Consider the following 23,900-nt stretch of genomic DNA (forward strand, 5'->3'; position numbering starts at 1 on the left):
CCTAAACACACAACAACAACCAAACCAAAAATCCATCACCCACCCACTCAGCAGCCCACGACAAACCAATAATCTTGGGCACTAGAGCATGCCCTGAAGAACCATGTCTACACGTTTCTTAAATACCTCCAGGGATGGTGACTCCACCACGTCCCTGGGCAGCCCATTCCAATGCCTGACAACCCTTTCAGTAAAGAAATGTTTCCTAATATCTAACCTGAATTTCCCCTGGCATAATTTGAAGCCATTGCCCCTTGTCCTATCATCTGTAACTTGGGAGAAGAGACCGACCCCCGTCTCTCTACAGCTTCCTTTCAGGTACTTGTACAGAGCGATAAGGTCGCCCCTCAGTCTCCTCTTCCCCAGACTGAACAACCCCAGCTCCCTCAGCCTCTCCTCGTAAGACTTGTGCTCCAGACCCCTCACCAGCTTCGTTGCCCTTCTCTGGACCTGCTCAAAACCAAACCACAGCTGCTCTCTGGGAGCTCCCAGGCATGCTCCTCCTGACCTGCCGCTCACAGCTGTGAGGTATGCTGGCAGGACTTCCTCTCCTTTTCACACAAGCATTGATGAGCAGTTACCGTGGAGTTAAAAACTTTTGCTGGCTGCTATCAATTAGCATCAAATGGCTCTCTGTTGAGGTGGCCAGGAACAGTTTCCTACCCCCAAGTCACTTTAGTTCTGCTCACACAAGCAATGATGACAAACCCACAGGAGCGAACACCACAACAATGAAGACAAACAGGGCTCTCTTCCTGATAAAAGCCTGGATCGTGGAAGCACAGCACCAGCATTACAAATACACGCTCTTGCCACAGAGCAGCTCGGCCTGAGCCCCAGGCTGCACAAAGGCAGGCAGCTCCCCAGTACTTACATATTGCTGACGGGCAGTTGGCTGAAGAGCTGTGGCACAAATCGTGAAGATACTAGTGTCTGGCGGTTGGGCTTGTTTAACCCACAGGCCAGTTTTGCCAGTGTCTGTAACACAGAAGAGGGCGGAAACCCTGTTATTACAAACTTTGCACTGACTTGATTGTGACTCTACCGCACAGGTTGTGCTGTTATCACCTCTAAGAGCTGCCTTTGGAATAGCTGCTAGGAAGGACGTGCAGGTTGCACCGTTGCTTGCTCCCAGGTAGTACCCACCTTGGGACTTGGCGCGCACTGGCTGGGTGCTCTGAAAGCACTGCTGCTTCCAGACTTCTAGCTCTGCAAAGGGCTGGACTCCTGCTCCAGGCAGCTTAGGGGATCTGGGTCTATCATCTGTTCTAGTTGGCTTAGTTTTCCATCAGGCAAGCACACTAGAGTTTCCAGAGCACCCCCATAATCCTGCCCAGGCTATTTCTCTCACTATGTCTTGCTCCTTCATCTTCTGTGTTTGTCTTGCCTTTACTCAATGTCACTATCTTATTCTTCTCTCTGCAAGGTCCACAGCAGCATAACGCTGCAAAAGGAAATCTGAAAAATACAGAAATGCTAGCCTGGAAGGGATGTTCTCTAGCCTGTCTGCTATACAGCTTCCCCTCCCACTTTAATCTACCACAGGATCAAGAATACACAGACCAGCCTGAAATACGTTTAACTGGGTGTTTGGGGTTTTTTTGAACAAGTCTAGTAATTTCCTCTTTCACTGCTTTACCACACATCCTATAACTAAGCAGAATTTCTTTCTTGCCTATTAAGCTATGATCTTTATTGACAGCCTATTTTACAGGCTTACATACGTTCTCTTTTCTAAAGAAAGTAGATCCCTTTCCTTCAACTTTTCATATCCAGTCATTTTCCAGATGACCAATTACTGTTATTCTTGTTTCACTGGAAATTCTTCCAAGTTTACCCACACTGTTCCTAAAGTGAAGTGCTGCAAGCTGAACCAATTACTAAGACTTCATGGGGAGAAATAATTTACGTTTTCTGACACCTTCTCTAATTTGCACATGCTGAAACAGGATTTGCCATTTCTACAAGAGCCCTCAATTTACTGATTCATCCTGCTGCTTGTCCACAATAACTCCAGGCTACTTCCTGACTTACTGCGACTTAGCCAAAAAGCCTTAAGACCCAAAGAATCAATTTAGTCTTTACCCTTTGCTTATTTTGGTCAAAGCCTACATTTTTAAAGTCATAACTGCACAGATAATCCCTTTTGCAAAGGCTGAAACGAGTGCTAGGTGCTGTCAGTAAAACCACCCTGCATCTCACTCAGCAGGAAACCCTCTGTAGCTGCAGCATCAAAGTCCGTTTGTTTCTGCAGCTGCTGTCATGCACGAAGTGCTCTTGTGGCTGCTCCTACCAGCTGAGCATCACCCAAAGCATGGCCAGCAGGGGTAAAGACTCAGTGACCAGAAAGAGGAAAAGCAACTCGACTCACCTCAGTGCCCCAAAACACTGGTATTCTTCCTGCAAGTTACTGAGAAATTGTGTCAGTAAAAACCATTCCCTGGCTATGGCCACTGTTACCTAAAACTCAAGGTGGGCGTTTCCTGCTTTAAGCTCTCATTTTTCTCCTGAAGAAAACCCTCTTGGGGGACTCAAATCCCTTTTATTTCTAGTGAGCTAACTCATTAGGGTACACCAGGAACCCAGGCAGTAAATTAATTGAGTGCTGACTGCATAGGCCACATCATTGGGAAAAAAAAAATTCCTCCGCTTCCCAGATGTCCTATAATTTCCCTGAAGGTGTGCTCACACATGGCTGCGTTCCCCCCTCAGCTCATCTTCTACGTGAGACTTGGAAGAACGCATAGGAGAATATCTACAGTGCATTCTGCCCCTGCTACTCAGAAGAAACCAGGCTGACATGATGCACACATACCTTGTTGTGAGAAATTCCAGCTGAACACCTGAATCCGGTGGCTGCTTCTACAGCCACCCTCACTTCTTCCACAATTACTGCACCCATGGTCAGCTGCAGGTCAGGACAGTCGGGGTTATCGAAAGACAGTGACGCCAGCCACTCGTTCAAGCCACGTTGCCGCAGCTCCTCTAGAAAAGGGACAGAAAGGGGATCAACGTGGGCATTTCCCACTGAGCCCAGCAAAGGGATCAGTAGCTTCAGCAAGAGCCAGCAAACAGTCACTCGCTTCTGTAACTGCATGCCAACAGCAAGGACGAGAAGCAAACACCTTAAAAGCCGTTTGTTGGGAAAAATATGGATGCCGTTTACCCTGCTGGTGCTTTGGGGGGGGATAAAGCAGCCCACTCTCTACCTCTGTCGGGAGTGTTACCAATGGAGAGGGCCAGCAGCACTGGGCTCCCTTCTTGCTGCGTTGTGCAGCCTGAGAGCAAAGCCGTTACAGCCGCCCCCCCGTGGTATGCAAAGCGCCGGCCCCAGCGGCCAAAGCCCCAGGGGGCTGGGGACCGGGGGCCGGGTCGGTCCGTACCCTTCCCGTCGGGCTGAGGGCCGGGGCGGTGCGCATGTTTCCAGCCGGGCTGGGATCCGGTCTCCTCGGGTAGCCCCTGCACGAAGGTGGTGGGCAGGAGGTCAGCCCCCAGCGGCTGCCCCCGCAGGGCCCGCAGCCGCTCCCGCACGCTGCCCGTCAGGTCCAGGTACGCCTCGTCGATGCTGGCCCGCTCGATGGCGGCGAAGCGCGACAGCACCTGCATCACCTCCACGCTGGCCTCCCGGTACCTGCCGGGCGGCGGCCACAGCATCAAGCCACCGCCCCGCCTAAGGCAGGCCGTGTCCCCCACCCCCGCTCCCCCCCGCCGCCCCGTCCGTCCCCGCTCACCGGGTGAGGTCGGCCTTGCCCCGCGCCTGGGGCACCCGCACCAGGGCCAGGTCGGGGCACATCGCCCGCGCCTCCGTCGCCCACATCCCGCGGGACACGCCGAAGGCGCGCGCCTCGTAGCTCACGGCGATGACCCTGCAAAGGAGACAAGGAGGGCGGTGGCAGGGGCGGGCCCGCCGGGAGGGATGCGGGTGGCCGGGGGTCCGCCGCCGCCGCTACCTACCCGCCGCCCTGCCACTCGGTGTACTGCACCACAGCGCAGGGGCGGCCGCGCAGACGCGGGTCGAGGCGCTGCTCCACCTGCATGAAGAAGCAGTCCATGTCCACCAGGACCACCACGCGCTCCCGGCCCCGCGACATCCCCACCGGCGGTGGCCCCACCGGTGTCTCCACCGCCGCCTCCCGCCTGACCGCCCGCCCCACCCTGCCTCACAGCCTCTCGGGAGCTGTAGTACCCGCGCGGGGCACGCCGGGAGTTGTAGTTCTCGGGGTGGGGGGAAGAGCGCCCTTAGCCGTGGCGCATGCGCTTTGCCCGCCAGCTCACCGTGCCGCGCGTGCGCCGCGTGGCGGCCGCCCCCTCCTCCTTTCGCCCGTCGGTGGCCGGTGGCGCGGGCCCGCCGCCGCCGCAGCCATGTCCGCCGAGCAGGTGAGCAGCCTGTGCGAGCAGCTGGTGAAGGCGGTGACGGTGATCATGGACCCGGCCTCCACGCAGCGCTACCGCCTGGAGGCGCTCAAGGTACTGGGCCGGGGGGAGGATGAGGAGGAGGTGCCGGGCTCCGGCCACGCGGGTGCCGCTGTCCGCACCGTCCCGGGACCCGGGCGGGGGCGGGCCGGGCCCGGGCAGCCCCTGAGGTGCCGGGAATCAGTAGCGAGTTGGGGGTAGGTGGTAGGGGATGCGCCTGCGCGGCGCTGAGGGGGTCGGGGCCCCCCCCCCGGCCTGCTCCCTCAGGGGTCGGGGCTGTCCCCCCCCCGGCTTTCCCCGTTACCGGCCGCCCCGTGCTCGTGATGTAACTGTGCGTATCTGTCCCCGGTCCTTTCCCAGTTCTGCGAGGAGTTCAAGGAGAAGTGTCCCATCTGCGTGCCCTGCGGGCTGAAGCTGGCAGAGAAGACGCAGACGGCCATCGTCCGGCACTTCGGCCTGCAGATCCTGGAGCATGTGGTCAAGTAAGGGCACCCCGTGCCCACCGCCCGACGCCCTGCGCCACCATCCCGCTGCCACACAGCCCCCACCGTGGGCTCTGAGCCCCTTCGGGCGCTCCCCGCCGCAGGGATGCACGTTCAGGGCACAGAGAGCCTGTTCTGCCCCAGAGGACAGATGCAGCCCTGCTCTCTTTCTTTCCTCCTCTGTAAAAGAAGGAGAGGAGAAAATGGTTTTTGGGCAGGTTGGGAAGGGTGATTCACCCATCTCTGAGACACACCGGCATCACAAGACATAAATAAGCGCACAGGGTTGTCAGCAGGGCTTTGCGGCGCTCTCTGTCATTAGCCTCATGCTAACAAAGAGGCTTTGTATTAGTTCAGTTCTGAGATTCCTCTCTCTGCCGCCTCTACAGACCTGGTGCTTTGTGCTTTCACTGCTGCTTCTCATGTCTGTTGACCTCGGTGGTGCACGTCCATTTGCCAGCAGCAGTTTTAACTCAGCCTTTTTATTAAAGGATTGGGCACTGGCAGGGTTGGTGAGCTGTAACATCTCTCTTTACTTCGGGTAAAGAAGTGATGGTTTGTGGAGAATCAAGTCAGAGATCTTTATAAATGTTTTGACTTGGTGTCCTTTTTGTTTTCTCTGTCTTTTTTTTTTTTTTTTTCAGTTCTGAGATTCCTCTCTCTGCCGCCTCTACAGACCTGGTGCTTTGTGCTTTCACTGCTGCTTCTCATGTCTGTTGACCTCGGTGGTGCACGTCCATTTGCCAGCAGCAGTTTTAACTCAGCCTTTTTATTAAAGGATTGGGCACTGGCAGGGTTGGTGAGCTGTAACATCTCTCTTTACTTCGGGTAAAGAAGTGATGGTTTGTGGAGAATCAAGTCAGAGATCTTTATAAATGTTTTGACTTGGTGTCCTTTTTGTTTTCTCTGTCTTTTTTTTTTTTTTTTAATTTTCTCAAACAGGTTCCGCTGGAACAATATGCCTCGCCTAGAAAAAGTTTATCTAAAGAACAATGTCATGGGCCTCATATCCAGTGTAAGTACTTTCTACCCCAGACTATTCTCTGAAACATTATTCTCTTGCTTGGGAAAAGTGGGAGCAGAAGGAAAAAAAGACTCCAGTTAGTTAGCACAGAGGACCTGAATTCACTTCTGCATTTCTTTACTTTTTTGCTGTGCATCCCTGGTTGTTCCAATGCTTTTCTCTGTCTTGTAGTCACTAACCATGTCACCTCATATGGCAGGAAGTTGTGAGGCTTGGATGAGATATATAAGGTACTTTAACTTTCCTTAGGAGGAAATTCAGTAAATGTGGATGTTCTTATCCTTTGCAAGAATACTAAAGTTGTTATCTTAGTCGTGTTCTCTATTGTTGTGATGGCTCTTGTGATGAGTAACCTTCTTCTGAGGAGAATCCTTTTGTTGCCCTGAGTTCACTAGCATGATTGAGAGGGTAGGAGTGTCACTCAAGGTAGCTGAGATGAAGAGCTGCCCAGTGTTGTGTTTTGTCGTTATTATTTTGTGTGGTTTAGAATATTTACAATCACTGTGCTTCCCAGGTCAGAATTATACCTGTCTGATGTTTGCTGTCCTGTGTAACTCTGCCCCTCTTCTATCACAGGGAACTCAAAGTATCCTGGAGGAGGAAAGTCACATTAAGGACGTTCTGTCTCGCATTGTGGTGGAGATGATCAAGCGTGAATGGCCTCAGCATTGGCCTGACATGCTAAAGGAGCTGGATACTCTCTCCAAGCAAGGGGTATGAAACACACCTGTCTGTTCTCTTCTGCTTGCTCATAGTGTGGGTTTCAATCTTCCATTATCCTGAAGAGAGCCTCAGGTGGTCACTTGAGACAGGCTGATGATGGACTTAAAAATCTCCACTAGTTTAGGGTATTCTAGGAGATGGTTTCAGCAGAGAGAGGGCCATCCTCCTCTCTTGTTTCTCTAAGATGTGACGTGTCTTTATGCATGCTCACTGTCTCTCTGCATCTCTGAGCTGGATTCTAGGGATTTTTGATGTTTGAACTGTGCTGATGGAGTGTGTTTCATTTTGGGACACCAGGAAACTCAGACAGAACTGGTGATGTTCATCCTCCTACGTTTGGCAGAGGACGTGGTAACTTTTCAAACTCTGCCTACCCAGCGGCGACGAGATATCCAGCAAACTCTCACCCAGAACATGGAGAAGATCTTCAGCTTCCTACTAACTACCCTGCAGCAGAACGTCAACAAGTACAGACGCATGGTAAGAGTTTCCTTTCCTTGGGTTCAGCCAGTGCTGGAGGCGTTTCGGAATTGGGATACAGCTCTCAGGTTGTTGGGGAAGCAAGTGCAGAAACTGTCTGAAATCTGCTGCTGTCGCTGTGAGGTGGGGATCTGCTGTGGCCTGGGAAGCCGGTGCTGGTCAGGGAGACTGAATGCACAAGGTTGACAGAGTTAGTGTTGATAGTTTGGATTTGCTGGTCTAAATGGCTTGAGTGGATGAGTGCCTCATCCTTAGTGGTGCAATGTTCTGCTGACACGCAGGGTGTATGGTGGAGCAAAACGAAGGTGTGGTTGTAGCAGAAATGGGTAGATTTGGGGTACTTTATGTAACATACAGTGGTAAAGAGATGCCGTCCTAGGCTTGCATCTGTTCTCTTATGCTGTAGTGGTGTCTTTGTCGCGATGCACCGAAATGCATGAGTTTCTGATGTCTCAGCATTGCATCTGGGCCTCTCTGGTCCTTTTCTCTGAGAGCTTAGGTCAGGAAGCCTGTTTTTTGTCAAGTTGTGGTGAGGAATGTTCTTCCCTCTTGCGTAAAGAGACTTCTTTCCTGAATTCTTACCTAAAGTCAGAGATGTGCAGGTTGGTTAAGATGGCTGGTGAAGGCAAGTCTCTACCTCAGTCTGTTCCTGTGAGAAGGAAGTGGATTTGAGAGCGAAGCGCAACTGAGAAGGCAGTCTCGAAATAAGTTGCTTAGGTGTATCTCTTGTTCTTTGGGTTTTTTCTGTGATTTAAAATCCAGAGATACACTAAATGTGAAACTGTGAGGCAATGAAAAACCCTCTCCTATCTGACTGCTGTTCATTTTCCTGGTGTGCTGACAGGCTGAACAAGCACACCAGTAGAACAGACAGTTCTCTGTGCAATTTATGGTGGTGGGTGGGAGACCCTGGTACATTTTGTAGTCTGGTTGAAATGCATTTCCAGGTAAGGTTTGAATTGCAGTGCTTGAGGCTCTGAAGTGTGGCTGCTTCTGCTAACGGTGGAATCTTTCTGATTGGCAAGGTTGGAGCACCCCAGGAACAAGAAGCCCTCACCACTCCACAGGTTAGCAGATCTTTGGGATGTTTGCACACAGGGTGAACTCTGAGGGTTGGGTGTTCAGTTTGGCGTCCGCACACTGAGACTGGGGGAGATGATGGGCAGTTCCACAAGACCATAATCTGCAGTGCTTACAATTATGCAGTTCTGGCATGGTGGCTCAGGTAAATGCTTGAAACACAACCAGATTAACTGAAAGTCACTGCGGTGAATACATTGATGGACAGAGCTTCCAAACCAAAACCTTGCAGCAGAAAGAAATGCTTGTCATATCAAACCTGAGCGTCTGAGGAACTCCTTTGCATTAGTCAAAAAGATGGTGCAAGCAGTTCATTGCTGCTGTTAAATGTTTGGAAGTGGGAGTCAGGCTGTAAGCTCTTGCCCCAGCTCTCTCTCCAGCTGCCTTTCTGACCGTGGACAAATCCTTTACCCTTTTCAGACATCCATCTCAGCACATAAAAGCCACCAGCATCTTTCAGAGTCTGGCTTTTGGACGTAAGATGTTCTAAAAGGTCAAGAGTTTCTTCTCTGGAAGCTTTCAGGAAGCACTGAAATTCCTTTCCTCCTTGTCCCCCATGTCTCCCTGATGCCTGCTGACTGGAGTATCATCTTTTGGATGAGAAGGGAATCATGGCTTAACTTGCAATGGAAAGTCCTGTTGTGTTGCCTGCCAGGGGGCTGTGGAGGTGGTTATGATGGCTGCAGTGATGTCCTGAGCAGGAGACTCTGTTGTAGCCTCTGTCACTAGGGAGCTGTTCTGTGAAGCTGCTTCTGGCTACGTTCTCGAGAATAAGCCTGTCCAGCAGTGGTTGGGTGGAAGCGTGTGCTGTAGCTGCTCACTCACCTTCTCTTGTTTTCTTTTTCAGAAGACTGATCTGGCTCAGGAGCCAAAGGTGAGTGGAGATGTGCAGGAATTAGTGCATTAGTGTTTCATAAGACTAAGATTGCTTAGAACCAGGCTTCTCCCAGGCTTTGGAATCTGTTACTTGTGATAGTCATTTATAGATGGGTTTGATCACCTATAATACAGATTTCTGGAGAAGAAAGAATGAGGCACAAGTGGCCAAGTGCCCAGGCCTTAACTGGCATCCTTAGTGTGGGGTCTTGTACCCTTCTGCTGTCACTTCACTCTGGGTGGCTCCTGGTACTGTTCTTCAGGGTTTATGGCTTTAGGTGGGAGCTGGTGTTTCGCTCTGACCTCTTGCCTCCTCTGTGTTCGCAGGCCCAGGCAAACTGCCGCGTGGGGATAGCAGCACTCAACACCTTGGCTGGCTACATTGACTGGGTGGCCCTGAGCCACATCACAGCAGACAACTGCAAGCTCTTGGAGATGTTGTGTCTGCTCCTAAATGAACCTGAGCTTCAAATAGGAGCAGCAGAGTGTCTACTGATTGCTGTCAGCAGGAAAGTGAGTTCTCCCTCCTCAGCTCCTCTAGCTCCCCTTTGTTTTCCTCCTATTCTCCTATATAATGCTTCAGATTGAGCAATGATATCTTTGCCCTTTTCAAAGGGCAAAATTCAAATTTGGCTGCTTATATTAATGATATTTAACATGAATGTCATGCCAACACAATACATATAGCAACTGTTAGAACTCTCTCCAACTTCTGTGCTCAGCTCTCCTTGGATTTTTGAAGTTGGAGATCCCCATTAACCTTTTTTTCCCTATGACTGTGAAGTGGGAAATATTGTCACCAGCTGCGTCGTCTGGCAGCTCAGAGCAATGACAGGAGGATCTAAACAAGTTATTTTGACCCATGCGTTCACAAGCAGCTTAGTATCAAGGCTGAGTGTTTATCAGCTGCCTTTACATAACTAATCAGTCTGCAGTGAAGAGGAGTTAATGCTTCGGGATCAGTTTTTTAGCTTAAAGTTCCTGTGGTGGGATTGCTTGGGGAAATTCCTTGAGATCAGGACTACCTTAGATATTTTGGCAAGTTTTTACAGAAATAATTTGTGGACTATAAGCACTTCCCCAGGTGGAAGGACAGCTGGGGATCTCCTAATTTCACTTGCAGATGGGAATAAATAGGTATGTTCTAATTGAAGCATTTGGCATATTTTACACATAGGGTAAGCTGGAGGATCGGAAGCCTCTGATGGTCTTGTTTGGAGACGTTGCCATGCACTACATTCTCTCTGCTGCCCAGTGAGTACCATCCTGCTGCTGTAATTTCACACAAAACTGCATACAAATGGCTTTGTAGATGTGATTTACAAAAGGTATTGCTGCTTAACTGCAGGAAGCTGGGACTGGGTTAGGAGAGAACAAACCCCCCATTTATTTTGCAAAACCTGAAAAACTGCGATATTTTTCAAATCCCATAATGGAAGGACAAATCAGTGTAAATACCACAGCTTCCCCAGTTTTCTTTTTTAGCCTGAAACTGATCAGGGGGGACTCTTTCAGAGAGGCAAATACAGATGTTTTAGATACCAATAAAGCAGTACTTCTTGATAATAGCAAATAAAATCCCACTGCAATAAAATCAAATTGTTCGGGTCCTCTTTTTGTCTACGAGATAGATGTGTGCCTGTTACCTACACCGTGAGTAACTGTGATCCTGTTTCTCCCCTCCCCTCATTCCCAGGACAGCCGATGGAGAAGGCCTGGTGGAGAAGCACTATGTTTTCTTGAAGAGACTTTGCCAAGTTTTGTGTGCATTGGGCAGCCAGCTGTGTGCATTGCTAGTAAGTCTACTACTACCAAATGCAACCCTGGCAAGGCTAATTTTTAGGGCTGGGCTTGAGGCAACCCCAGCCGAAGGTGGGACCAGGGTTATCTCTGCACATTGGGTAGCAGAGGGTTCTCTCCACACATTTGGAATAGGCAGAAATGGCTCTGCTTGCAAGTGAGGTAACTGTATCCTGCCAAATCATAGGAATATGGAGGGACCCTGACTGGTTCCAGGCCTTGGCTGTCATCAAAAGTCATCTTCTGTAGCCTCTGTAAAATGCTGAAGCTTTATTGAAAATTGGTCAAGTTTCTTGCCGTCTACTGCTACAGAAAAATTACTCCAGGAAATTACCCTTGTGTTGTAAGCCTCTTAAATTTTCCTATTAGAAATAACTCAAAGAGTATACCTGTTCATTCTCCTACTAAGATTCTCTCAAACTGAAGGAAAAAGGGGTTTTCTTCCTGCTGTTCATCTTTCTAATGCTTTTTGTCAATGTTGAGGTGAAAACGCACACTGGTACTTCGTGTGCCGTGCTGCCTGCTGAATTCCTGCTCCCTTTGTTCAGCGCACTGCTTTTACAGTAGGGAAGGCAGGCTTGCTGAGGGGTGCTGATAGTGGGGAGACAGAGGCAGCCAGCCTGTGCAAGTGGCACCAGGGTAAATTCTCCCGGGAGGGAAAGCAAAAAACCCCATGTGTGTTATTCCTTTCGGTGACTTCACCTGCTCTGAGGCAGTGGGAGCTGTTAGTCTGGAATGAAGTCATGGATGGGGATTTGAGTCCTCTCATCCACATTGGCTGGGGAGAGGCTGCGCTGAGCTGTACAGCTCCAGAACAGGGCACCAGGTCGCATTATGATTAGCGAAAGGCAGCAAAACCTTGAATTTATGGCTCTGGGTAAAACTTATGTTCCTGCCAAAGTTGCCAGAAAGGTATTGGTAAGAGTTGTCCATATATTAAATGCAGGAAACATTTGGAGCAATGGGTGTGAAATCATCTGGGTGTATTTGCTTGTGAAATTCTGCAGTTGAGAATTGCTCTACTTTGGTACTGCTGGGTGGGCTCAACCCAATAGGAGGAAAATTGTGACTCATGGCAGCAGCAGCAGTGGTTATGACTTTGGTTTTAATGGAACTCCAGTATCTGAGAAGTCACCCTTTTCTCTTTAATGAGGGTGGTGCTGACTCTGGCACCTCCAGGCTGGTCAGCAGAACTTGCTGCTCCTCAGGCTGTACTGGTTTCAGAGAAAATTGCAGTTGTTTGGTGTTTTTGACTCTGCTCCTTTACAGCACGTGGCCTTGGATGTACTGCTCCTGCTTTACCCAGGGACATGCCACTTGTGAGCCCAGCATGACATATAGTTAGTATTTTGTCTGAAATTTTTTGTCTTCCTAATAGGGCTCAGATGCTGATGTGGAAACGCCAGCCAACTTTGGAAAATACCTTGACTCGTTTTTAGCTTTCACGACCCATCCCAGCCAGGTATGTAAAGGGCTGAAAGGCTTGTTTATGTCGATGTTAGAATGTGTGAATACATAATTGAGGTAACCTATAGAAGACCACAGAACTTCAGCTGCCAAATACTGCTTTCCAGGCTCTCCATTTCAGCTGGAGACCTGGGAGACAGAGTGGTTTCTCCTCTGTTACCACCCTATTAGGGACAATGCCTGACACAGAGGTGCTGAGTAGAAAGTGCAGAATTTGCAATCAGCCCTACTATTTAAGTTTTGTTATTCTGGAAGTTTGAGTTGTGCCTGTAGGGTGCCTTGGCCTCAACCAAATAGTCTGTGTAATTTGCCATTGCCTTCTGCTAGCAACAGTTCATGTTAGCAGTGGAGATTTCAGCACTGAAATCCTTCTCTGTTACCCTCTTTTCCCTCTTCTCTGCCCAGTTTCTGCGCTCTTCCACCCAGATCACGTGGGGAGCCCTCTTTCGACATGAAGTTTTGTCTCGTGACCCCTTGTTGCTGGCCATGATTCCAAAGTATCTTCGTGCATCTATGACCAACCTAGTGAAGGTATGTGGGAACTGTGGGCAGATGGGTGTGAGAAGATGCCTAAGTGAACATGGCCTGTGGGTCCTGGGGGAGAAACTACAGTTTTATTATGTCTGCCAGAGACATGATCTCCAGGACACTGAGCAAACAGCTTATCTCAACATTTTGCCATCTGCTCCTTGCCTTCAGTCTTCATCTCCTTGAAGACACTCTTAGCTATGATGAGTGACTTCTCTTCCTTCCTGACCTTGCCTGTTCTGTCTCCAGGTGGGCTTTCCCTCTAAAACGGACAGCCCCAGTTGTGAATACTCCCGCTTTGATTTTGATAGTGATGAGGACTTCAATGCCTTCTTCAACTGTAAGTTGCCATCACCCCGTGTGGAAGCTGTTGTCTGTGCCTTTCCTCATAATTTCAGTCGCTGGCTGAGCTTGGAACCTACCGTGTGGGCTTGGCAGCTTCTGTTTGTGTCTTGACTCTTTCAACCTGGGTCTTAGAGTTAAATTAATTTTGGATTTTCCTGTGTCAGCTCAGGTGTTACATTTACTTACTTTTTGCTATTATTTTGCTTGCTGGCCAGGTAGCCAGCCTGGCCAGGTGGCCAGGTGGCCTAGTAGCATTTGCTACCTAGTGTCAAAGAAAATGTGCTTCTTGGTCACTTAGAGGAGGAAATGAAACAGCCTGGAGTCCTGCTTCGGTTAGGAGAGGAAGGCAGCTTACAAAAGGCTTTACATGTCAGTCCAGAAAGAAAATGTGTCCTGACTCTACTAAGAAGTATCTGGTTCAGTACTAATAGTAGACTTGAGCAATTAAAATAGTCAGATTTAATCATGATCTTAAAAGCAAACAGGGAACCCTGGGTACTAATAATTTTTTTTCTTTTTGTATTTTACTTCCCAAAACCAAGGCTGGTTCTCACTGGCTGACATTGTTTGGTACTCACTTGGTGGCCAGGAGGATATATTTAATAAATTACTTAAATTCTTTTTACATTTATGTTTGAAGATTTTAAGTATTCCATTTTTTATTGTTTGTTAGATAGTTTATTTTTTACTTATTGTAATAACTCTGGGTGGAAATCAAAAAGTAGGTAAATGCACAAAGCTAGAATTTGAAGTAGTTTTAGGGAATTAAATGATACTGAAGGTGTTACATACATAAGAAAATAAAACTGATCTGAAACACAACATAAAATTACTTGATAAAACAACTTTTTTAAACAATGCAGGTTGCATCTGTAGTCAGCAGAGCTGATTATTTATGTGATCATGTTCTGGAATATTTTGGAACAAATTAAATTCCTGTGCTATACTTTGCTTTTTGTATCTTTGAAATTGAAAACAAGGCTTCTTTGGTTTTTTTGAGTTTGCATTAGCTTGTCAGCCTAGAACCTGACCTGGGTTAAGTTGAATAATGTAGAAAAAGTGTGCCTAGCTGAAGGAAGTGGTAGTTGCCTAATGCTGGTTTCCTGTCTCAGTATCTCAAGGTGCTTTGCAGCAAACATGTATAGTTTGGAGATATTTTTATAAATGAAAAATAGAAGCTTAATTGCAGTAAATCTGGATTTAGCATAGATCTCATAATTCATACTGCATTTTAATTGTACTTCTTTTTATGTTAATCCATCATTTTTTAGTCCATTTAAATTGCTTCAAAAATTACCCATCCTGTTGCACGTAGTTTACTGACTGTATATCTGAGCTTACTACACAGCTATTGCCAGAGCAACAGTCCATAATGTTCCCAGGTGTGCAAAGCTGCAGGTGAGCTTTGGGGAAGGGAGCATTTGCAGCATCAGCTTGTTGCATGGTATCTCATTTTTTCACTGCAGCTTTCCGAGCCCAGCAAGGAGAGGTGATGAGGATGGCTTGTCGTCTGGACCCTCGAACTGGCTTCCAAATGGCTGGTGAATGGTTGAAGTACCAGCTCACAGCTCCTGTTGATACAGGACCCATGAACTGTGAGTTACCTAAAAAAAAAATAGGATTTGTTTTATAAATCAAGCCAAGAAGAAACTCCTTTGCCTTTTTTTTTTTTTTTTTTTTTTTTTTTTTTGTGTAAGGGGGAGCCAAGGCTCAACACTAGGTTTTCAGGCTTTTAAGGTCTTTGCAAGTTAAAAGCAAAATCAAATCAATCCCACCCCACCCCAAATTTAACCCTTTCCAGTTTACCTGTGGAATAACTAATGTAAAGTCTCTGGCTTCTCCTTTCCCTCCCCCAAATCTCAGTGTAAAACAGATGCATCTGTCCCTCTGATACAATTTTACAATTGTTTGGCCCTTGTTTTCCCCATAACATATTATTTTTGTCCAGGGAAGTTCTGTGTATCTGGCAGATCCCTCTGTCGGGCATCTTGCTTTCCCTCCTGTGAAGGAAGGCCACCTGGTGCCGAGGGCAGTCTTGCCTGCAGTGCTGAGTCTGGGCATACAGTCTCCCTCTTTTTCTTTTCCCTTCTGTGACTTGTTGGTGTTGCTCCCTGTAGTATCTCAAAGGTCAGACTTATGTCTCAGGAGCCTTCTCTGGGATGAGGCAAATCACACGGGAACAACTTAATTGCTCCCAGTGCATCCCTGCCAAGCATCTGCAGGGAGAGCTGTGTGACTGAAATACTTGCGAGTCCTAAGATGTTGCAGTGCAGGAGCTTACTGGCCTGGTGGTGTGCATGTGGAAAGGAGTGTGGTGAGAGCTTCAGTGTTCTTTTCCTTTCAGCTAAGACAGGCGAAGGTCTCTGCTCCATCTTCTCTCCATCCTTTGTGCAGTGGGATGCCATGACCTTCTTCTCGGAGAGCGTCATCAGCCAGATGTTTCGAACCCTGGATAAAGACGTATGTGTACCAGATGCTCTTGTCTGCTTTTCTGGCTTGTTCTGGGCTGACAAGAGTGGCTTTTTTCAGCTATGCTGTCCTTGAAAAGTTTGTAGTAGCTGGTTACCTCCATGCAAAACCCCAGGTTGTTTGGTGAGTGATTCTCATGAGGAATAGTGACCCTTCTTTAGATGGGACCAAACTCATACTGGCTTACTCCGTCAGGCTTGTCTTGGTTCTGGACGCTATGCCATGAGAAGTCACAGGAGAGTGCTCAGGTGGTGTGCTTTGACATAGTGTCTGGCTAGAAGAGAAGAGGACTGCTTAACCAGAAATTTCCTAAGTTTATTCTTTTTTTAATTATCACTTGATTAGATTTAGCTTTAGTTCATTGTTCTAATCACAGCAAAATAATTATATGAGTTGGTATAGTCGGTTAAGCGTGGAATCTGTTGGACAGAGTCAAGAGGAGAATTAGGAGCCAAACTAAGAGAGAGGAAATTAGCCTTTCCCAGAGGTGCAAGCAGTAGTATGGGGACTTGAGACTGACATCTCAAGACTGCCCTACCAGCCATGGCAATGGGGCTGTCCTCCTTCCCCTCAGCAGGTACACATAGCACGCAGTTAAATTAGGTTTCTACTGCTTTTCTTTCTGCTTTGAGGACAGTGGTGTTAGCTGAGAGTCCTGATATGATAGCAGCAGCTCCATGGCTTAGGTCTAGGATGTGTGCTACAGGCTGAAGTACTGAGCGTTGCCTCCTTTCTTCTTCCCTTCTGTTTTCCCTTTCCCTCTGTAGGAAATCCCAGTGAATGATGGCATAGATCTGCTGCAGCTTGTCCTTAATTTTGAAACAAAGGACCCTCTCATCCTGTCCTGTGTGCTCACCAATGTCTCTGCTCTCTTCCCATTTGTCACTTACCGACCAGAATACCTACCGCAAGTACTTTCCAAGGTAGGTACTTGCAGACAATGTTAAAATCAAGTAGACTTTTTGTGGTGCAAGGCCCTTGTAGTAAAATGCGGGAGTTAATCCTCTTGGCATTACTGTCAGGGAAGGACTATTCTTCATGTTAAAGATAGGAGAAACTGAGACTGAGTCTTGTTCAGGAAGAAAAAACGTTGAATAACACAAGCTTTGTAGTTCCTAGCCTTAAATCTTAACATTAAGTGCACACTCTGGCCTGTAAACACCGTGTTTTATTTCAAGGCCTTACTGTGCTGATGATTCATCTGTCAACTTAGTCAAGGGTTTTTCACTGATTTTAATAAAATCGCACCGAAGTCTTGAGCTGAAAACACACGTGAGTGCTAGATATTAACAAATGACATGAGGTTTTGGATTTTTCCTTCCTTTTCTCACAGCTGTTTGCTTCAGTTACCTTTGAAGTTATAGAAGAAAGTAAGGTATGTCTGAATTACTCTCTACTGATAAGCTATAACAATGGGATCAAATCATACACTGCTTGAGAGCATGCTGAGTCTGAAGACTCTGCTGTAGTAGGCCTCTCAAGTATAGTCCTGCTCCTGGAAAGGGCTGGGAAGTCTAGATACAACTGATCTGTTCTTGGTTGATGTAGCCTAATAAGCTTGGCCCACAAATTTAGAAGGCCACAGGTGTGGTCTAAGGCCAGTGCACTTAATCCCAAAGTCTGTGTTGGCCTTCTGGAGAATGAAATCCCGTCATTGGCTGTGGGTACTCTTCAGTGGTTGGTATACGTGGCTGTGACAGGTGGCTGTAAAGCTGCCAGCTACCATGGGAGTGCTTGGAGTTTTGAAATAGTGAGTAAGATCCATGGCATCCTCTCCCCTTGAGCACAGCTTGTTCAAACGTGGGTTTCTTGGGTTGGCTGCTGCTCCAGAGGAAATTTGGTTGTTGCGTGATTGTTTGGGTTGGGGGTTGTGGGAATCCTTTTTTGATCTGTACTCAACAGTCCAGAAAACTGTTTGTAATGCATTTGTCTCTTGAAGATACCCTGCATTTGTCTGAACTTTTGTTTTGTTGCATTGAAGTTTGTTATGTCTGTCCAGGCTCCTAGAACTCGAGCAGTGAAGAACGTGAGAAGGCATGCATGCTCCTCAATCATAAAGATGTGTCGGGATTACCCTCAGCTTGTCCTGGTATGTAAATTCAACTCTATCATGAAGAATCTTGCCTCAATTTCAGCTGCATTTTGTGGGATCTTCAGCTGCCTTGGCTACAGCCTCTGCTTTTCTTCCAAGAAACACTTCTGCTGCACAAAGGCAAAGTGTTTTATTCCCTGCACCTCCCTTCTTCCTTCCAGCCCCTGAAAAATTTTCTGCCTATGGAGTTGAATTGTATAGTGATGAGTTACGTGAAAAGGTGGTGAGTTAGGAGGTGAGGAGGAGGAGAACACAACCAGCACTAGATTCAAATGGGATGAGGAGGAGAACACAACCAGCACTAGATTCATTTTATGGGAATGTTTGCTGAATTTCCATTTGGTCACTTGTGGTGGTCTCAATTGATTCCTTAGCTGAAGACCACTAGCAATGACTAATCTCCAGAATTTCTTCTGTTACATAAGAGAATGTAGGAGCAAGAGGAGATTATTTGTTTTCTGGATTAACTTGAGGAGACGGGAAAAAACATGTTAAAACATGTTTAAAATCCATGAGCTGGTATTTTGTTCAGTTTTGCTGAACTATATAGCCTGTATGCAACTTGCATAGCTCTGAACTCCTTTCTTTAGCCGAGTTTGTGTGGGCTGGCTCTAGGATTATGGGAACACCATAGGACATTCCTAGTTTAAACAAAGACATTTTTTGAGGATGCTAGTTAGGGTAATATAGGTATTCCAGTCCGCATTCTTCAATAGCTGCTAGCACTTTACTGGTCCTTGAACTACAGCTCTCTCTTTCCTGTGGCCAACCAGACATCTTCACTGGAGGAGCAAAGGGCCCAGAGATGCCCCATATTATGTTCAGATGACTTTGCTGAAGGGGGTGATTGCTAATGCTGATACAGGCACAGGAAGACATGGTGGTGACTAGAGTGGACAGGGAAGAAAGTCAACCATTCCTGTGGAGATAGTGATAACCATATGAATCGTTATTAACATAATTGTGGGCAAAGAGATGGAAGAGTCTGGCACTTGAAAGCCAAAGGAGTGAGGTACTTTCTGTGAGCAAATAAAAGCACCAGAACAATTTTGAGGTGTGACGCTGCTGTAGGGGATATGACTGCCGAGAAGAGAGAGATTTCCTCTGCTTGTTTCAGTCATTCTGGGAACTAAAGTAAACTGGATGTAGGATGATCATAGAGGGGTAGGGAAGAGAAGAGGTTCTTTTAGACTGAACATTCAGAGAAACTTGAGACTGAGAAGGAGATGACTGTGTAGAGAAAAGGTAATTTAGATATGCTCCTCCAGCTGTTCTGCGTAGTACAGTACACACCACCTCTGCCTCCCCCAGTAGCTCCTCTCTACACCATATGCATGATGCTCTTCCACTTGGATGTTTTCTAGCCAAACTTTGAGATGTTGTACAACCACGTGAAGCAGCTGCTCTCCAATGAACTACTTCTGACGCAGATGGAGAAGTGTGCCCTTATGGAGGCCCTTGTTCTCATTAGCAACCAGTTCAAGGACTATGAGCGGCAGAAGGCATTCCTGGAGGAGCTCATGGCTCCTGTTGCTGGCTTATGGCTCTCTCCAGAGATGCAGAGGTACGGGTCGTTTTTCTGAGCTTTGAGCTGGATGTGTCGCAGAGGTAATGTGTCTGATAAGGGAATGATAATATGAAGATGGTGGGCTGCCTTGTAACTTCCTGTGCTCTGGGCAGTCATTGTGGTAATAGCTCTCCTGCAGTTCAGAAACTGCCAACTGAGTCTAAATGCTGTTTGTTAAAAAATGCTAGGTAAGAATTGTTTAGGATGATAGGGGAACACTTCCCAGCACACTGAAAGCATTTGCAAAAAATGAGAAATAGAAAGATGTCTTTGCTCATCTCCAGGAGAAGCTAGGAAGATGACCTCTCCTTACTAAAGCTGAGATGTCCTGCACCTGGGCAGCTGGGTGTGAACAAGCATTTTCCCAGCAGGACTGTCTTCATAGGAGCTTCAAAAGTTTTAGATCCCCATGGCCCAGAAGAACTGGAGATGTGTGAAGAGTGCACACATTTCTGGTGCTTTTTATCATATTCCCATATCCAGTGTGGAGCACTAGCGAGTCTAGCCTGCTCTGTATTTATTAAGATGTTCATTGCCAGTACAAAACTCTGTTCAAATTCTCTGGTGCAAACAGTAATCCCCATTGCTCTCTTTTGCTGATGCCAGAGTCCTCTTGGATCCTGAAGCCTTTATCTCCTACGTGGGTGCAGACAACAAAATTGCTGATCCAGTCTTGGAAGATCCCAGTGGCCTGAACCGCTCTAGAGTGAGTATCATTACCAGAAGAAGTGTAATCCTTAGCAAGAGAAGACCTGTTTCCTTGCATCCCTCGTTTCTGTTGTGGTTGCACACAAGATCTCACTTGATCATCTACTTTTTTAGGGTCCGAATCAGTAGGTGTTTGCAGATTGCAGAATAACAGGCTGGCTTTTGCCTCTTTGAGCTTTGTAAGCCTTGCAAAAACACAGATTATTCAGCAGAGCGAAGCACACTATTCCCTGCTCTTTGTGTGGCAGAGTTTGGTTTTGGATAAGCGGTTGGTTTAAATGATTTTTGGAAATATGGTGCAGTGAATTGTGCCTTTCAAGCCAGGCAGTATAGAAAGTGTCATGCTAAGGCTGCAGCATAGAACGTAATTAAAATTCATCCAAGGAGATTAGTGTTGTTCAAGTTGCAAGTGACATGTCATCACTTCTTGGACAGACTGCAGATGAGTTGTTGTCTTTAGGTCTGTAGAAGACACTGAAATGCAGTCCACACATCTGTGCTTGTCATTTGGTGCTAATGCAGTTTGACCACTGTGTCATCACAGATCTCCAAATCCATCCCAGCACATGAAGGAGTTGAGGGACTGGTGCTGTAGACCCTTCCTTTTAGACGGCAACGTGCATGGTTTCTTGCATACTCATGAGACTGTATGCATTGATGCTTTGTCTAACAGCTTGTTCCTAGGCTGTCCTGCCATGGACGAGGGTCACTGGAGATAATGGAATGAAGCATGATCGTTTGCTGTGTTTTCTTGTTAGCAAACCCACCAGTTTGTTCCTATCACGAGGTTGGGGTCACGGTAGAGTGATCCCTTTGAGATGGGATGATGATGTGTTTCTCTGGAAACATATTTATTCAGGTTGTGCTCTGGCTAAGAAACTCTCTGCACATCTCTTGCTGCAGATAAGCTTTTGCGTGTACACCATTCTGGGAGTTGTGAAACGAGCTCGTTGGCCTGCTGCTACTGAAGAGGCGAAAGCTGGAGGATTCCTGGTGGGATATATGCCCAGTGGAACTCCAATCTACCGTAATCCCTGCACTGAGCAGGTCCTGAAGCTTCTTGACAACTTACTTGCTCTTATAAGGTGGGTCAAGTTGACTTGAAATCATTTATGTTGACTTAAAATTCTCTGAAAGCCAAAGTGTAATAAATACACGTTATGCTCAGAGCATGTTACCCCAGTGAAGCCAGCAGGAACGCAGGCTGGTGCAGGTGCCCAAGTACTGTTCCTGACTGTTCACAGTGGGGAATGGCACTGGGGAAACTGGAGCCTTCTGAATGTTCATTGGACTGGCCTACAAGAGTCCATCAAAGCCAATGGGAGCTTGGGCTGGGGTTGTCTCCCCCACCTCCACTGCTATAAATCTGCCACCTAGTTAATCGTTTCTCGACTAACATCTCTGCTCTGCCCTCAGCCCCTACAAGGCCACCTCTCCAGTCACCACCAGGGCAGTCCCAGCTCTCATCGCATCCCATTTGCGTTGTTCTCTCTTCAGTGTTAAATTAAGCTGGTTTTGCCAAACGTGAACACCAGCCTCCTGAAGCGCTGTCTGCTATTGAAATCAGTGGATGCATACTCTCAGGCTGTTGCTACCTTGCAGTGCCTCTGCACGTCACGGGTGTTGCCTACATCTGGGGCAGCCAGAGGAAGGAGCAAGAGAGGGCAGAAAAGGGGAATCCTGAATAACACAGTTCCCAGAATTATAAAGGAGGACTCTGTTGCAGCGTGACTGCTGACACTGGGATTTTGCCAAGCTTATGGGGCAGTCTTGTGAGATAGTGCTGCATGTTGTATACTTGAAAACGTGAGGCTCTGTACTTGGCAGGAGCCTGTTGGGAAGAGCATTTTCAGATCTATGTAGATTTTTCAGCTCGCAGGTCTGTGAGGAAAGGGGCCCTATTACTCAAGCTTGGTGTAGTCAGGCATGTTTGGTAGTCACTGTGCTGCTTCCAGTGAGGAGCAACACACTGGATTGGTAAGAGAAGCATGTGCTGCCTTGGCCTACCCTAGCAGTGTTTCTCAGTGCAAAGATCTGTGTAGCACAGCAGGTGATACTTTGTCCAGTGGGCACAGTTGAACCGTCCTGTCGTGGTTCTGGAACTGTGCTTGAAGTGTTTTGGCCTTTTATCCTGGAACACTGAAGATTCTATCAGTGAGCTTTTGGGAGAGGTTTGGTAGAGTTGCCTCATGCCATTTCTTCCAGAGCCTGGAACATGCTCCATATTGTGAGAGATGAAACCGGTGGCCAAGGTCTGAACAGGCTGCAATGGAGAGACTTTTCGTTTGTGTGATCACTGTTCTTGCCAGAACTTACACGTTATTAAAAACACTTGGGATCTCTTTTACAACAAGCTTTGGAGGCTGTTACGAAACTCTGTCTTCTGTCAAACTCCTGCTGCACTACCTGTAAAGAAGCAGAAATTCTGTGCCTGCTTGTTTACCACCTCCAGGAAAATGCATGAGCTGTGTTCTGTTGCCAGTGCTTCCCCATCAACATAAAGAAGAGGCTCCCATGCTGTTTTTTGAGATAATCAATCCATCTATGGTGTTCCAGCAGCTCCACTGCAGACCAAAATATTTTCTGAGCATGTGGTGGTAACATACATGGAGTGCCCTGTCCTTCACTCAGAGGTATCCAGGCTTTTCTTAAGGCTGGATGCTCCAACAAGAACCAAACAGCTGATGTATTAAGACCAGTAGATGCTCCACTTCATACCTTTCTTGGCTATTGCTGAATGTAGAGGCCTCTTTGTGTGACAACTGCAAACTCAGAGCTGCTCAGTGCAGATATTGATGATGATTATGCCTTTCTGGAGAAGTTGGAGCTTGGTGTGTTTTTCGCTGGCTTTGAGTACCTTTTCCATGTACTGCTTCCTCAGGCCTTCTTTAATATGGATTACATAAGAGAATGTGGAATCTGTAGCAGCCTGTCAGCAGGCAAGAAGTACAGGGATATGAGGAAGACTGCTGGCAGGAAAGCTGCCTGTGTTGAGGATGCCTTCAGGAACATAGTTGCATTGCTGCTTGGGGATGGATGCTTCTCTTAGCTCTGTGCCATAAGGCAGCTTTCTCTGGGGATAAGCAAGGTCCAGTGTTGCTTGTGCTTATACAGGAGGTGGAAGTCCTCACGGATTGTGTTGGTTACTGTGTGAGCAGATCTGCAAGTAGCAGCAGTGGGATGGATCCTACTGAGCAGCAGAATTGAATAAGTCAGGCACCAGTATGCAAAAAACAAGGGTGTTTTGGAGGCTGAGCAGTTGGGTCTGCTGCTCTCTGGATGTTGTGTGGCGTTCTTCCGCTGTGCTTGCAGACAGTGAAAGTAGCTAAGCCATTTCCTTGCTTTTTTCGTTTACTTTTTGCCAAGGTTAAGTAGCTTGAAGCTAGGTCATGGATGAGACCAAAGAGCCAAGAGTAGTGAGAGGGAGTCCAAGTAACAAGAAAAAATAAGGTAGTTTTGAGTGGCATCTTTTTTTGCCTATCCACATCTGTCTCTGTCTTGGTAGCTGTATTTACAGAATTATTTTGAGGTTGCTTTGTTAATCACTGCTTGCAGCTTTTTGAGTGACGATTCTCCTGTCCTCTGCGGTACATCATTTCATCTAGGTGCTTTCTAGCTTCTGGCTTAAATTGTTCTTCCCTGAATTTAAACCCAAGTCATGATCTCTAGCCATCTTTAGATAAAGGCACATTTCTGTAGTCAGTAGCTGCACGAACTGATGGGCGCAGCACTTTTATTGTGCTGGGATTTGCTCGTGTTCTGTTACAATTGGACTGGTCAGGCTCAGCAAATGGTTTGCATGGACAAAGGCTTTTTTGGAACTCCTCTTGATGAGATGCTGGTTAA

At 47.3% G+C, this 23,900-nt stretch overlaps 2 protein-coding genes across 8 annotated transcripts in view; one reads left to right on the forward strand and one right to left on the reverse strand.

Annotated features, from left to right (window-relative positions):
* POLH (polymerase (DNA directed), eta) overlaps positions 1–4,158 on the reverse strand; it is a 9,862-nt gene extending 5,704 nt beyond the window's left edge. The window contains exons 1-5 of one of the 3 annotated variants that reach the window (XM_014950872.1): positions 4,032–4,158; positions 3,732–3,866; positions 3,384–3,631; positions 2,816–2,985; positions 875–978 (exon numbers count right to left, since the gene is read on the reverse strand). In XM_014950872.1, coding sequence (XP_014806358.1) covers positions 875–978; positions 2,816–2,985; positions 3,384–3,631; positions 3,732–3,817 — 608 coding nt within the window. In that variant the 5' untranslated portion in view covers positions 3,818–3,866; positions 4,032–4,158. Of the gene's footprint in view, positions 1–874; positions 979–2,815; positions 2,986–3,383; positions 3,632–3,731; positions 3,867–3,950 lie in introns of all 3 variants that reach the window. The other 2 variants (XM_014950871.1, XM_014950873.1) reach the window with 2 other exon arrangements.
* A 147-nt stretch (positions 4,159–4,305) lies between these two features.
* XPO5 (exportin 5) overlaps positions 4,306–23,900 on the forward strand; it is a 30,882-nt gene continuing 11,287 nt past the window's right edge. Inside the window, exons 1-21 of one of the 5 annotated variants that reach the window (XM_014950684.1) lie at positions 4,306–4,467; positions 4,774–4,895; positions 5,838–5,910; positions 6,496–6,633; positions 6,940–7,122; positions 8,148–8,189; positions 9,050–9,076; positions 9,406–9,591; positions 10,256–10,332; positions 10,775–10,874; positions 12,257–12,340; positions 12,751–12,876; positions 13,123–13,213; positions 14,685–14,813; positions 15,563–15,678; positions 16,455–16,610; positions 17,021–17,062; positions 17,669–17,776; positions 19,144–19,343; positions 19,953–20,052; positions 20,958–21,139. In XM_014950684.1, coding sequence (XP_014806170.1) covers positions 4,363–4,467; positions 4,774–4,895; positions 5,838–5,910; positions 6,496–6,633; positions 6,940–7,122; positions 8,148–8,189; positions 9,050–9,076; positions 9,406–9,591; positions 10,256–10,332; positions 10,775–10,874; positions 12,257–12,340; positions 12,751–12,876; positions 13,123–13,213; positions 14,685–14,813; positions 15,563–15,678; positions 16,455–16,610; positions 17,021–17,062; positions 17,669–17,776; positions 19,144–19,343; positions 19,953–20,052; positions 20,958–21,139 — 2,387 coding nt within the window. In that variant the 5' untranslated portion in view covers positions 4,306–4,362. The remainder of the gene's footprint in view (positions 4,468–4,773; positions 4,896–5,837; positions 5,911–6,495; positions 6,634–6,939; positions 7,123–8,147; positions 8,190–9,049; positions 9,077–9,405; positions 9,592–10,255; positions 10,333–10,774; positions 10,875–12,256; positions 12,341–12,750; positions 12,877–13,122; positions 13,214–14,684; positions 14,814–15,562; positions 15,679–16,454; positions 16,611–17,020; positions 17,063–17,668; positions 17,777–19,143; positions 19,344–19,952; positions 20,053–20,957; positions 21,140–23,900) is intronic. The other 4 variants (XM_014950685.1, XM_014950687.1, XM_014950689.1 and 1 more) reach the window with 4 other exon arrangements.

This window comes from Calidris pugnax, unplaced genomic scaffold, assembly GCF_001431845.1.
Source record: "Calidris pugnax isolate Ruff unplaced genomic scaffold, ASM143184v1 scaffold24, whole genome shotgun sequence".
Lineage (NCBI taxonomy): Eukaryota > Metazoa > Chordata > Aves > Charadriiformes > Scolopacidae > Calidris > Calidris pugnax.